Below are 15,156 nucleotides of genomic sequence, written 5' to 3'. Positions count from 1 at the left end.
GGGAAGAACACACCTCAATTAACGGTTTATCCCCAATCCAGTTATCAAACCAGAAACTAATGGACTTACCATTCCCCACCTCCAGGCCAACTCCCAAGAAGAACTCATCAAACACAGCACTAAGTCCTTTCCAGAGGAAGGAACAATTAGCAACTCTCTCTTTCGGGCCCCCGAAGATTTTGTCTTTCCGATACTTACCACAAAGGAGGCGAACCCAAAGAGAGGAGGGGTTTTGCCACATACGCCAAAGGAGTTTCATTAATAAAACTTTATTATTGTCCTTTGCTTTCCTAATACCCAGACCCCCAGAATCTTTAGGCTGGCAAACCTCACTCCAAGGCACAAGATGGATCTTCCTGCCCTCCGCAGCTTCCCCCCACAGGAACCTACGGTTAATCTTGTCAAGATCATTAAGCACAGGATCCGGAAGCTTACAAGCCTGCATGATGTGATTGGGAGCAGCACAATTAACAGATTGAATTAACGTGAGGCGGCCAGCGAGAGACAGAGTCTTGACTTTCCAAGTGGCACACTTCGAATTAGCTTTATCCAAAGTCTCTTTGAAGGAGCCTTTAGACACACGCTCACTATGGAGGGGAACGCCCAGATACTTCCCAAGAGAATCAGTAAGAGGAATACCTGAGAGATCACTTAATCTCTTACAGACTCTCTGATTCATATTCTTAGAGCACATCATCCTAGATTTCTGGATATTAAGCTTCTGCCCAGAGGCCGAACAAAAACAATCCAGAATATCCATAATGACTCTCAACTGCTCCTCATTACCCTCAAGAAAGATAAGGACATCATCTGCAAAGAATAAGTGAGTCACCTGGGGACAGAAGCTGTTGATCGCCACAGGGTGGAAACTCCCATTATCAATCGCATCCTGAATCAGGTGAGAGAACCTCTCCATAGCAATAACAAAAAGGAAAGGGCTCATAGGATCCCCCTGACGGATTCCTCTGCCCGGGGAAAATTCCTCCGACATATCCCCATTGACCATAACTTGAAACACAGGAGAAGAAATACATACCTTAATTAAACTTCTCCAGCTGTCCGGGATTCTAGCTCTCTCAAGGCTCTCCATCAAGAAATCCCAATTAATTCGATCATAGGCCTTCTCTAAATCCAGCTTCAGAGCCACAATGCCTTTCCTCCCCTTCCTAATCTTCATCGTGTGGACCATCTCTTGGGCGATCACCACATTATCCATCATTTGTCTACCAGGCACAAAGCTACCCTGATTCTGACAAATGATCGCAGGAAGAATGCCACGGATTCTATTAGCCACAATCTTTGTAACAGTTTTGTAAAGAACATTACAAAGACTGATAGGTCTCATATGCAAAAAGGAAGAAGGCTTATCAATCTTAGGAATCAGAACCAGGAGGGTTCTATTAACCAGCTCAATATCCTTCGAACCACTGAACACCCCCAAGACAAAATTATAGATGCCTTCCTTCACTACATCCCAATGCTTATGGTAAAAGCCCGCCGGAAGACCATCAATCCTAGGAGCTTTAGAAGCCCCAATGCTGAAGATAGCTTGGTCAATCTCTTTTCGGGAAATAGGTTGAAAGGCCTCCTGACTACAATCCTCACTGATTAAAGGAAATGTAGCAATAGAGTGAGCCCTCTCCAAAAGAACAGGTTCCTCTTTGAACAGCTCTCTGTAGAAATCCAGGGCTAAGTTCCGAATAACCTCATCTTCATAAACCCAATCACCATTAGAATCCTTAATGGCCTCAATTCTATTTCTCTGCCTTCTGATCAGGGTAGAGAGATGGAAGTATTTGGTATTACGATCCCCATCTCTAATCCAGGACTTCCGAGACTTCTGGAACCAAAGGAACTCCTCCTGCCTAAGCACAGCCTCCAGCTCCTTCTGAAGGGTTCTGAGGAGGCCCTCAAGGCTATGATCAAACCTCCCCTCCAACCTGCGTTGAATGCCCTCCATCCTCTTTAATAACTTGTTCTTCCTTCTGATAATATGCCCAAACACATTCCTATTCCACCCCTGCACCTTATTCCTGAACCCTTCAGCAGCTTGCAGTACATACGAATGAGGTCTCCAACTCTCATGAACGAACTCTTTAAACTTAGGATGGGACTCCCAAGCCAACTGATACCGGAACGGTCTCTTACCCCTAGGATGCTTACCTCTCAAAAGTCTAAACAAAATAGGACAATGATCCGAATGACGGAACGGGAGGTTCAACACAGAGCACTCGGGGAAGGAAGTTAGAGCTAAAACATTAGCGTAGACTTTGTCCAATCGAACAAAAGTATTATTACGCTTCCAAGTGAATTTATGACCAGAAGCCCCCAGATCGGAAAGCCCACATAAATCCATACTATTCTTGTGATGCAGACAGCGATTAACATAATGATTGGATCCCCCTCTCTGATCACTCATAAAGGCGATATCATTGAAGTCACCCGCCACAAACCAGGGCTCCGAAATGCTGACACTCATAGAATAGAGAACCTCCCAGAGCCGTTTTCGATTAGACAAGATAGGGTCAGCATACACAAGGGTAATAAAAAAGGGAGTATTGCCGGAAATACTCACTTTACAATGAATGAACTGCTTATCCATGCTAAGAATATCAAAATGAATCCGATCTGGCCTCCAAAAAAGCCAAATCCCCCCAGCCCGGCCAGTTGCCTCCGATCTAACACAGTGCCAGTTCTTAAACTTCTTAACCACCTCATCTGCTTTCTCACCACTAATCTTAGTTTCCAAAAGAGCAAAACAAGATGGATTAAACTGCTTAATAAGATCATTAATATGGATACGGGTAGCCTTGCTAGCCGCACCCCTAACATTCCAAAATAACAAATCCATAGAAAGGAGGACAACTGACCACACCCCTACCCTAAGCTAGGTATTTACTAGGGGCTCCTGAGAGCCTTACCGAGGTACCCCCGGGCCCCCTCTTATCTGGAAACGCCAAAGTGTTAAGGCCACTTTTTTGTTTTCCTTTAAGCTTTTTCATATTAGTTTTGTTAACTCCCATAGATTTCCCAATCCCAGGATCAATACCAGGAACAGGAATACTAACCTCATTTGAATTCTTCATCCTTCTAGCTGCAAGGGTCAGGGTCCCCCCCTGGGCTTCATCCTTAGAGACAAAAAGTGGGTTCACAGATTCAACCACCTTCTCGACTGGATCTACAGACTCTAATCCTGGAATACTCTCATCCATATGATTCTCATCTTGGTCTGACTCTTGAACTTCCTCAATCATCAGGGCCCCAAATCTGGACCCAGGCAAGGCTACTGAAGAAACCCCAGCCTCCTTTCTAGCTTTGAGGACAGGCTTCTCCTTGACATTTGGAATAACAGTAGCTTTAGGAGAAAGGGACTTAGAATTTGTGTTGATATCAGGAGGACGATTGTGAACCACTGCAGGTTGATTCCTACGTCTAGCGGGCCTCTTTGCCACCATCCAGGGACCAAAGTTCCCTTCATACCCCTGGTTCCCTCCAGTAATCCGCACACTACTCTCAACCCTCTCTATAACAACCCTCTCCCTTTTAGGGCAACCCTCCTGAGAATGACCATACATGCCACAATCATAACAGATGTTATGTAAACCTTCATACTCAATAAAGAACACTTTATCCTGAACACAGAACTTAGAAAGTAAAGGTTTAGCCAGATCAACATCTATACATACCCTAGCAAACTTACCCCTAATGGCCCCAATTGTAGTCTTGTCCACATGGTGGACCTTACCAACCAAACCTCCTATTTTACTCAGAAAGTTTTCACTGTAGTACTCAATGGGAAGGCCCGGGAATCTTACCCAAGTCAAGATCCTGTTAACCGAACAGTCGTGAGGATTAAAATTAGGAACCCAAGGCCTTAAGGCCAAAACATGATTGGAAATGATATATGGGCCTCCCTTGATAACCGAATTATAATCCTCAACCCTAGTAAATTTAATGACATAGTAGTCATTTTCCAGGTCAGTAATACTGACTTTACCTTTCCTTGCCCACTGCGCTTGTATTCTTTGGGCAAAATAGTTAAAACTAATTCGCTTACCCAGGACAGTAACAATCAAAGACACCTTCCACTTCTCTCTAAGCTCACGCTTCTCTGCAGCGGAAAGTCTAATGACCGGACAGAGAGGATCCTCCTGGCCATTATCTTCCTCATCAGAATCCGAGAACATATCATCAGAATCTCCCACCATTAAAACTTCCTCTAAAACCGGCTCTTCCTCAGCCACCCCCATGACCGTGTCCTTCCAAGAGTTTTTACCAATCTCGCTCATCTGAACCCTAGGTCTGGGGGAGACCGTCTTCCCATGAGCTACTCCTACAACACCCACCCTTCCCGAATTATTAGAAACATCCAGACCCGAGGCAGCCTGCCTCCCCGTCGTAGCCCCTGCCTGCCCCTCACAGCCCGGAGGAGAGGATCCCGCGCAAGGCACTGCGCCGACAGCCCCAGCCCACTGCCCGACCGAGGAGCCGGCAGCGCCTGGGCAGTGCCCGGCACTATCGGCGCATAGCCCTGCGCCAGGCACCCCCGGCCCCACTTCTCCCCTCGAGATTGGGGGAGCCTTACCCCCGGCATCAGAAAACCCAGCCGCCCGTATCTCCCATTGATCCGCACCCAGCCGCCCGTATCTACTTTTATCCTTTTTAATTGTTAAAAAAAACATTTATTTCTCAATTTTACTATTTATACAATAAATAAGATATTTTTAAATTAAATGTTTAGATTAAAATAAAATTTATTTAAATGAAAAAAAATGTTTTATTTGCTTACAATTTCTAGTTATTTTTATGAAAGGTATTAATTAGAAAATAGTGAAATTTAACTAGATTTTTTTATCATTAAAATTAAACTAATATTTTTACTTATGAAGATAAAATTTGATTATTTTATAGAGTAAAATTAATCTTTCCCAAGGGCAAATTTAACTCTTTATCCAAATTTATTGTAGTTAAAGTTGCAACAAAATCTTAGTTATAATATTATAATATAACGGGTTTAGCTAGTACTAACTACAGAGAATTCCCTCCTCCGCAAAAATGAAAGGTTGCTGGTGACCGTTACATGAAAAGCTCAACGTCTCTAAAATGTTGTTCAAAATTTAAATTTTTAGAAGAGGTAAAAATTCGCAGCACAGGCAGACTAATAAATAACGTTCTTCAATCTTCATCATATCGAAATCTTCACTACACAATTTCTGCACCTCCAACAAAAATCAAATTATGGCCTTAAGACCCATTGATAATGCTCTCCCATTAACGCCAGAAAGACCCAAAAAGCAAGTAAAGGTCTCGACTCCGATTCAAAAACAGGCTGAGTTTGGCGTAAATGATGAAAACATGGTTCCACTTCTACCTGATACGGATGCTGCTGTTATCGATTATATCTCCTCTGAGAATCTCGAACCGATACCAGATCCTGAGATTAAGATCCAAGTAAGTAAATGTTCAGTGGATTTTTTTGTGATTCTGATTCTGAAATTGCTGTCAATTAAATTAGGGTTTATCTTGTTTTGAATTTGTAGGGCTTGGTTGATGGTTTAGATTCGAAGGATTGGATAAAGGTTTGCGACTCGCTGAACAATGCTAGACGATTTGCACTGCATCACTCGTCTCTTTTGCTCCCAATCTTGTAAGAGAGGTTTCTTTCAATATATGAACAGATTCCGAGCTTTTTAATTGGGCGAATCGAGACATTTGTGGTTAATTACTAAAGAATTTCTTCATTTATGATGGATTTCAAACTATTTATGTTTATGTAATGATTTTAGCTCATCCCACCAGTCATGAAAGCGGACTGATATTTCACCAAAATTATGACTGGCGGAACGATCGCCTTTCTGACTGGTAGGGCAACCCAAAATCACACACTGAAATAGTTTAAAATCCACTCGAAATGAAGAATTCTTTTTGGTAATTAACCACAGATGTATCAATTTCCTGAAATATGCACAATTTTATACCAGTTCAGTTTTACCTATTTTTAAGAATATGAGATGAATGAAGGGTATAAAATTAGAAAAGACCTATTAACTCACCAGCTGAAGGCTTTGAGATGAATGTGTAACCAAATCCATAAGTATACTCTTTCACAAGACTCTGAGTTTTCCCCCAAATGACCAAAGCTCCATGGATCAAAACATTTTGATTGTGAAATTCTTGACTCTTAAATTTATAAATATGTTTGATTTCTATAGGGAAAAGGTAGTGGTGGTAGTGGTGAAGGCAATGAAGAACCCAAGAAGTGCTTTATGTAAGACTTCAATCATGGCTTCAACTGATATATTCAAAGTCTTTGGTGACAAATTACTTGACTTCACTACTGATGTCTTTGATAGCATGGTGAGAATGAGAACAGAACAGAACAATTCTCTTCTTCTTCCCTTGTGTTTTTCTTTATCCCCCTAATTTTGTTGATTGTGATTTGGCTTTCTTTGTTTTGTGGGTAAACAGCTTCTGCAGTTGCTCCTCAAATCTTCTCAAGATAAACGGTTTGTGTGCGACGAAGCTGATCTAGCACTAATTGCTATGGTGAAATCCATTAGTCCTCTGCCTCTGCTGCAAAAACTGCAGCTATATGTAAGCCATGCCAATCTTAGAATCAGGGCCAAAGTTGCAATATGCATCTCCAACTGTGCCTCCAATATGGTAAATTCTCATTTCTCTGCTATATTTGCCTACTTTTGCTTGTTAATGCAAGATTATGATGTATGGAAACTTTGATTGAAACTCTAGTTCTTAGAATTTGGAAACATTTTTTTTATGCAATGTGCTTTTAGAAATAGATTAATGCTAATTATATATTTAGTAACCTAAAGATCATCTCTTACAATCTTTCAGAATGAAAATTTTCTTTTTTCTTCTATTTATGTGACTTGTCTTTAATTTTTTAATATATAAATACAAACAAAAGAGGGCGAGCTTTGGCACAACGGTAAACGTTGTTGTGGTGTGACCAAGAGGTCACGGGTTCGAGTCTTAGGAGCGGCCAAATATAAACATGTCAACTGTCTAAATATCCCGTTGTTTTGACAAATTAAAGAGTTACTCATGTCACTTTAAACAACTTCAAGGAGCTAATTGTCCGTTCCCTACATTGTTTACAAATATTGATATTGTTTGCCCGATTTTTGTTTCTGCACCCGTTTCCATGTAACATGATAATGACATGCGGTTTTAATTGCAGGGTCTGGAAGGAATGAAAGAGTTTGGATTGGTTTTGTTGCTTCAAACGGCTGCATATTCGTTGAAGGATAGGCTACCGGAGGCAAGAGAAGCAGCAAGAAAGTTGGTAATCGCTATATTTGAAGCATACACTGAACGTGAAGAGCAAGAGCTGAAGCAGGAGTCATGGCAAAGCTTTTGCCAATCCAATTTATCAGCCATTAATGCTCTGTCTATGGCCAAAATTACTACTTCACACTAGATTACTACATTTCAGTGTTAATTGTGGTTGCACGAGTAGTAGAAATTAGGGCTCGAGACAAACTTGGAAGGAGCTATGTAAAATTCTACTTTTTACATGCGAATCAATAATATCTGCCTTTTTTTATTAAAAAAACGAAGTTGAGCTCTGTTACTATCAATGCAGGATCCATGTCCTGTTATTATGATTTCTGACTATGATAAAAAAAAAGACGGCCCCGTTGCGTCAAGTCTAAACAAGGCTTTACTTACTCCACTAACTCCTACCATGTGTAAATGATAAAATTGAGGATCTAATGTTATGGATATTATTAACACATAAATCGATGCAAACATCCTACATATGCATCATATTATCACTTATCAGAACACAGGTACTACTTTTAAGTACCAGTGCAGCAAACAGCAATTTTAAAAAATATGAGACACAATACACAACAGGGACATGTCAAATGTATTGTAAACCAGAAATAATATCCATAATAAGTCATTAATTCATATAAAAAAAAAAAAAAAACATTTTAATACTTCAAACTATTTAAACTACTAAAAAAGCTTCTTCTACATTTCTTTTCTTTAGATTTTGAGTTTTCTATTAGGGTTTTCCTCTTGTCCCTCTTTTTTTTGTAAAATTATTAAAAAATACCTTTATATTCTACTTAATTAACTTGAGATCCATGTCCCCATTAAAAAATAAAAATAAGGGTAAATTCCAAAAAAAACCCCTGTGGTTTCACCGATTTCCAAATAAACCCCTGTGGTTTGTTTTTACCAAAAAAAATGAGCGTGTTTACGCCGTTACCCGAAAAACGGAAAATCGGTTAACGGCGTTAAAAATGCTGACGTGGCGAAGGGTAAATTTGGAAAAACGATTTTTTTTTATTTTTCTTTTTTTCTTTCTTCTTCTTCTGCTTCTTCTTCTGTTTCTTCTTCTTCTTCTTCTCCTCCTCCTCCTCCTCCTCCTCTTCTTCTTCTTCTTCCCCTCTCTCTCTCCCTTCTCTTTTTCTTCCTCTCTCTCTTTTCTTCTTCTATTTTTTGTTTCTTTTTGTTTCGATTTCAGATTTCCAAAATCGGAAATCGGAAAATTCCAGATTTCTGAAAATTTCCAGAAATCTGGAAATTCCCAGATTTCCGATTCTGGTTATTTTACTAGTTTCAGCCATGTGGCAGTTCAAACTTAATTAGTTTCAATTTTCATCGATTAACATCTGCAACTCGCACTAACGCTTGTATACCGAGAACTACACACCGAACCGAACTGTGTATCCTTTTCCCTCCAGTATCATAACCACGCCTCGTAGTGCTTCAAACACGACCTTATTGCCAATCTTTCTGTTGCAATAATTGGAAAGCCCAAGATCTGAAGAAACAATCTAAGTTTGTGTTGAAATTACAATTTTATTCTCACAGATCTGATTCGTGAAGACTGCTAAAGGTCAAAGGTTTTAGATCCTCGATTATCCTCTTTCATTTGTTTTGCTCTCCTAATAATAACCAATATATGCCATTATGGTTCGTTTACAATGATTCTGAGGTAGACGACATTATGTCTAAATCTCGAATCATTTATGTGCAAATCTCAATTTTTTAACCACATTAGCAAAGATCACATACCTGAAGAAGTAGCTCATGTTTCTGGAAATTCCAGATTTCCAGAATCGGAAATCTGGAAATTTCCAGATTCCAGGAATCTGGGAAATTTCCAGATTTTCGATTTTGGAACCGATTTAAAAAAAACGAAGAAAAAGAGGAAGGAGAAGAGAGAGAGGAAGAAGGAGAAAAGAAGAAGAAGAAGAAGAAGAAGAAAAGAAAAAAAAAGAAAAAAAGAGAAAATTAAAAAAATTCGGAATTTCCAATTTTACCCCTCATTTTTAACACTGTTAACTGATTTTCCGTTTTTCAGGTAACGGCGTAAACACACTCCTTTTTTTTTGGTAAAAACAAACCATAGGGGTTTATTTGGAAATCGGTGAAACCACAGGGGTTTTTTTTGGAATTTACCCTAAAAATAAAAAGAGGAGACACTTATTTTAGAGTGTCGGATGTGTGTCCAATACTCATACGCTAACCTCTTACAAGTGTCGGTGCTTCCTACTATATACATGGTATCACTGCACTGTGTCTCATCTTGTATGTATTATTATAGCGTGTTTTGCACTTGTTGGCTAAATACTTTGTTAAGTTAAAAGCATCTCATCTCCAAAGCTTGAGCTATTCTGAAATCGCAAATAAAATGCAAAACTCCTGCTTACTTAGCCAACTGATGCAACTAAAGTAGAACGTGAAACTGTTTTCATGATGTTTAAAAATTGACCCATTTTGTCAATATTAAGAGTAAAATTGACCATTTTGCTTCAAAAAAAAAGGAGTAAAATAATAAAATTACTCTTGACCGACAAAGATAAACATATATTTGTACTTTATCCCAAGATCAAAACTTCATTGATTTTATTCTAAAAGAAAAAGAATACAACAACATAAAACAGTAACATCATTCTGTTATGTTGATCCTCCCATCTAATAACAGAATCATCTCTCTACCTACTGTTCTACAATTAGCAGACAAAATTGCTAAGCTCGAGCTCCGTGATCTTGTTCAAAAATTGTCCATTGATTCAGAATAATATACAGGATTAGTTACTTACTATGGCTTGAACGAATACTTACGAAGTGCTTTCAATCTTGTTCAAGCAAAGACTGCAATGCCATCTCAACTTCACCAAATGGTTGGCCAGCATAGAGCTTAAGTTGCCCTTTCTTCACAACAATTATGCTTTTCGCACCGGATTTTACTTCCTCTTGAATATCCTAAAAGAATCAACGAAGAAATGAATATTTTCCTTGTAGCATACCTTATTTAGGCTTAACATATTAAAGGCCCTTTGCTCAAATAATCCGATTGGTCTTTGAACTTACTTAAAGCGACATAATTAACCCAGTAAGGTCTATCTGGCAGAACAAAGTGGAGAGTAGGACAAGTTGAAGTGCATACCACTTTAAACAAGTTCATGGGCTAACATGTCACCTTAAGTAAGTTCAGGGGGGCAATAAGGCATTTTAAACAAGTTCAAGGAGTTAATAGATCACTTTAATCAAGTTCAACGGATCAACAGTTCACTTTAAACAAGTTAAGGAGACTAATCAAATAATACGACAAGTTGAGGGAGCCCTTGATGTATTAAGCCTTTTTTTTTCATGGCTTCTAATTACAATTATGCAGATGACTTCAGCCACTGAGAAATCAAGTCGAAAAATGCATATTTAAACTCTTGATTAATTCAATTTTTATAGATTAGTCTCTGATCTTTTAAATTGATACATTGCAATTAATTAATTTTTTTTAACACCTTAAACTCCAATCTTTTAGATGAATATATTAAGCCCCTGATAAATTATTTTTGAACACATTAAGTTATTTTAACATGTCACCTGACACAAAGATCACCATGCCAAATATTTTTTTTTTCCTAACATGTCTTGTCAACCCGTAAAATAACCTTAACACATCACCCCAAACTAACCCCTACAGTAAAACAATAAAACTCAATTGGTTTATCTGTTTTACTTTAGGAGAACAGTGGCGTGGAAACAGTGACATGCAACAATTCCACGCATGCTAAATATAGTTTGAATCAAACGAACATAACTAGGCTGTCCAAGGGGGGCTAAATGGGTTCAAAAATAACTGATCAAGGGTTTAACATATCCATTTAAAAGATCAGGGGCTTAATGTGTTCAACAATAATTGATCACAGGCTTAATGTATTCGTTTAAAGATTAGAGGCTTGATTAGTAAAAATTGAATTGACCTGTACTCCAAATACGCGTTTTGCCAAATCAAGTTAGAGTTCTTACTTTAGTTGAGAGTGGGACAATATCAGCTCTGAAGTCCCCTAAATCTTCAAAGTATGATTCAAGCAAATAACAGAAGTTATTGGCATCTCCTCTATCCTCAAAAGCAACAGTATAAGAGGACTCATCTCCGCCATCTACCCCATTATCTGTTCTCAAAGCATATAATCCTGCTGCCTCATGTTCTGGGCCTCTGCGCATAAGAATAGCCTGAAACGGAACACATATTGGTTCTTGTTTACCGTTCACATATATAGTGTAAATTTGACCCTCATATTTTTGGAGAAGTGTAGATGTACACTTACTATAGAAAATAGTAAAATCTTGGACTCGTTTCCAATTAGAAGCAATGTTAGGTCAGGTAACATATCCGTTTATGGGTTTCATTATTTGGACCTAACATTGCTCCTAGTTGGAAAAGTAGAGTCCAAAATTTTACTATTTCCTATGTTAGGTTAGGGGTATTATCTGCATTTCCCCGAAACGTTGAGGGGATATTTAATTGGTTCTTGTTTACCATATACATATGCAATAAGGTCCAAATTTCGCCTAATGTTTTCGGAGAAGTGCACATAATACCCTTAACATATGAAATAGTAAATTTAGGACAATGTTTCGAACAAGGAACTGTGAAGCCCAAGTAACGGAACCCCTAATCGGACATGTTAACTAGGCCTAACATTGCTCCTGATTGGAAACATTTGAGCCTAAAATCTTACTATTTCATATGTTCAGGGTATATGTGCACTTCAAGAAAAAAGGTTAGAGACAAATTTGTACCTTATTCCTATACAAAACTAATGCCATAGGTTTCCAAAATTAATGCCATAGCACAACAAACATTTCCCATTGTACAAAGGAAAATTATCCACCTAGCCATGGATAGGCAATAAGATAGCTAGTAACACTAATCAGTTATACAGATGAAAATGGATAAAGAAAAAGTAAAGCTAAGTGAAATTATTTACTTCGGAAAAATCTTATAAGAAGTAGTAGATACATAAATAGTTAGAAACTTTAGTATAAAAATGAAAGTTGTAATAACATACCAGAACATAAGGAAGATTCAACCACCAAGAAACTGCTTGTACAGCTGATTGTTTATCTCTGATCTTGGCCTTTGGCCTCTTACCAAAATCTCTACTTCTTTCTCTGCTTGATGAAGCAAACCCGTTAGGCTTTCTACGAGCTTTCTGGTTTACTTCTGTTTCCAATTTTTTTGATCTGGATGATTCTGTCACTTCACTTAACAAACGCACTAAAGGTTAGAAAAAGTCTTAACAGCATCACCAAATTCTTCATTTTAGCCATTAAGCAAACTTTGTCATTGAAATTTGGGATCTATTTCACAAATATCAATGAACTCACAAATATCACTGAATTTCACATTTGATTTCAATGAAGTCATTCAAGTCAATTTTTGTAGATAACTCAGTGGAATGTTGATGTGACATAGAAGATACTTAATTGACTATATACCGACTAAGCATCATATGCCAAACATGTCTAACTTTCATGGCTGGTGTAAAATTTAAAAGTCACATTCTTATATGATAGGATGCTTAGTTGACATATAATTAAGTGTCTTCTATCCAGAATGAATTTATTGAAATTAATGTGAAGTTCAATGATCTTAAGGAAAATGAAGTTCAGTACCACCTGTGTAAGAAAACCAACTTCAAACTTCAATGAATATAGGTTCAATTTACCCAATTTGTTAGTGTGAGAAAAAATCTACAGTAAGTTTACTTGATGAACCCAGTGAGTAGAAAAAAGAACTCCTATATACTACTACAGAACCCACAATTCCAAATGAATACAGAATTGATAAATCCTGATTATTTAGAATAATTACTACTGAATTTGAATTATAATTGGAAGCAGAAAATTACCAGAATCTGATCCCTTTTGCAAATCCACCTTTTCCTGCTTCAAATTGTCCCCATCAGTTTGAGAGGAATTGAGCTGCTTATTCATGGCTTCCCTTCCAGTATTTGTTTCACTAGTCTCAGCAACACTTTGACCATTTGGATCACTTCCATTTGTGCTATTTGAACTTCTTCTAGGGTCACTTGAACCAGAAAATCCTTTAGGATTAGTCCTTGAATCCATTGAAGGACTTCCGAATCTCAGGTTTTTCCTGAACATCAAGTTTTCTTTATCCTCTTTCAATTCCAAATTCTTCTCTTTAACCCCATCTTCTTCTTCACTCCCAAAAAGGCCCAAATACTTCATCAATGATCCAGGCAATTTCTCTCTATTGGAACTCAATCTCTTCTCTAACTTAGCTAACCTTGCACCAATCTCCCTTTCAATGTCGTTATCTTCGTTGTCATCTTCCCTCTCTGTTTTCTCCCTCTTTCTCGCTTCCCTTGCCATTGCCCTAATTTCATTGATTTTGTCTTCCATTTCAGCGCCATCAAAGTAAGCCACATTGCTTCCATTCAGCAAAACACTCCCTTTACCATTCAAATCAATCAACCTCTTCTCTTTCTTAGAGGAATTAGTATTTTCCACAAACCAAAAAGCACATAATGATTGAATCACAAAAACCCCAACCAAACAGACACAGAATTTCAAAACAGACTTAGCAGAAATATTAATAACAACTCCACCTCTGTTAGTTGTCTCCGACGCTTGAAATTCTTCAAGCTTATCAGCTTCATCAGCCGGGAAATTTTCGAAATGAATTTCCCTAGAAGGGGTATCTAGAGGAATAGTTTCATTTTCCGGAAAGAATGGAATGGGATTAGGAACTGTGACCTCTACGGGAACAATCTCGAGAAAAGGAGCAGTGGGCAAGGGTTTAGTGAGGGTTTTAAGAATTTTGGGGCGTAGATGGTTTTTTCTATTGGTGCGCTTCGACGGGAACCGGATTGATGCCGATGGCGGAATTAGCCGAAGCCGGTGGAGGGTGTCTGATGGCATTACAGGGAGCCGCACCATCGTTAGCGGAAGGGAGCCCAATCTTTTTCCTTTCCTTTTTTCTTTTTAACAGTTTTCTTTTTTCTTGAATGTCTTTAAATTAAGGGACAATTAGGGTCTGTTCTTTATTACTGAAAAAAACTGAACTGAACTGAATGCTACTGCACTGAACTGAACTGAATGATACTGAATACTGAACTGAACTGAACTGAATTTAACTGAATGCTACTGAACTTAACTGAATGATACCGAACTTAACCGAATTTAATCGAACGTAACAATAATGATGATATTAGACTTTAAAATAATTTAATGATAATATTGGACATTAATAAGCTTATAATAATAATAATAATAATAATAATATTTCTACCAAAAAAAATATCAATAATAAATAAACATATTATTAAAGATTAAACTAAATTAAATATCAAATAAAATCTAGGCTCGATAAAATCCTATGACATTAAATAAAAATGAGTCTAATTTAAATTAAAAATATAAATTACATACAAACACAAATTTATATATAATTTAAAGCCTATGAAATTAAATACAAATTTTTATATGAATACACACTCTTAACTTTTTATTACAATTAAGTATTAAGGTACAAAAATACCTTTAACGTTTTGGGTTCGGGGTTATTTTACTCCTAACGTCTAAATATGAATTTTCATATGAATACAAAATCTTGACTCAATTTATCAATGTTAAGGGTAAAATTGCTATTGGCTTCTAATATTAGGGATAAAATTGCACTATTTGAGATATTAAGGTAGTTGAGCCAGTTAATTTTTTAGAGCATTGTAATGTAAACGTATTAATATAATATTTATTTACTTTTCGCAAAATTTGCAAATAAGTTGCACCAAATAATTATAATTATAATAAATAATGATAATATATATAATGCAAAGCATAAATTATATATAAATA

The 15,156-nt window shown here is 37.5% G+C and overlaps 2 protein-coding genes across 2 annotated transcripts; one reads left to right on the top strand and one right to left on the bottom strand.

The window, feature by feature from the left end:
- Positions 1-5,137: 5,137 nt before the first annotated feature.
- LOC136216852 (uncharacterized) lies at positions 5,138-7,584 on the top strand. The gene is made up of 5 exons (XM_066003401.1): positions 5,138-5,451; positions 5,541-5,647; positions 6,213-6,357; positions 6,469-6,663; positions 7,202-7,584. The coding sequence occupies exons 1-5, from the start codon at positions 5,239-5,241 to the stop codon at positions 7,439-7,441; spliced, it is 900 nt and encodes a 299-aa protein (XP_065859473.1). The 5' UTR covers positions 5,138-5,238; the 3' UTR covers positions 7,442-7,584.
- A 2,284-nt stretch (positions 7,585-9,868) lies between these two features.
- LOC136219961 (uncharacterized) lies at positions 9,869-14,268 on the bottom strand. The gene is made up of 4 exons (XM_066007582.1): positions 13,185-14,268; positions 12,342-12,532; positions 11,296-11,502; positions 9,869-10,248 (listed from the first exon to the last, which is right to left on the bottom strand). The coding sequence occupies exons 1-4, from the start codon at positions 14,236-14,238 to the stop codon at positions 10,117-10,119; spliced, it is 1,584 nt and encodes a 527-aa protein (XP_065863654.1). The 5' UTR covers positions 14,239-14,268; the 3' UTR covers positions 9,869-10,116.
- Positions 14,269-15,156: the final 888 nt, after the last annotated feature.

The sequence above is a fragment of the Euphorbia lathyris genome, chromosome 2, assembly GCF_963576675.1.
Source record: "Euphorbia lathyris chromosome 2, ddEupLath1.1, whole genome shotgun sequence".
Taxonomy (NCBI): domain Eukaryota; kingdom Viridiplantae; phylum Streptophyta; class Magnoliopsida; order Malpighiales; family Euphorbiaceae; genus Euphorbia; species Euphorbia lathyris.
Note: the sequence above shows the minus strand (reverse complement) of the source record. Positions and strands in the feature narration are given on the sequence as shown.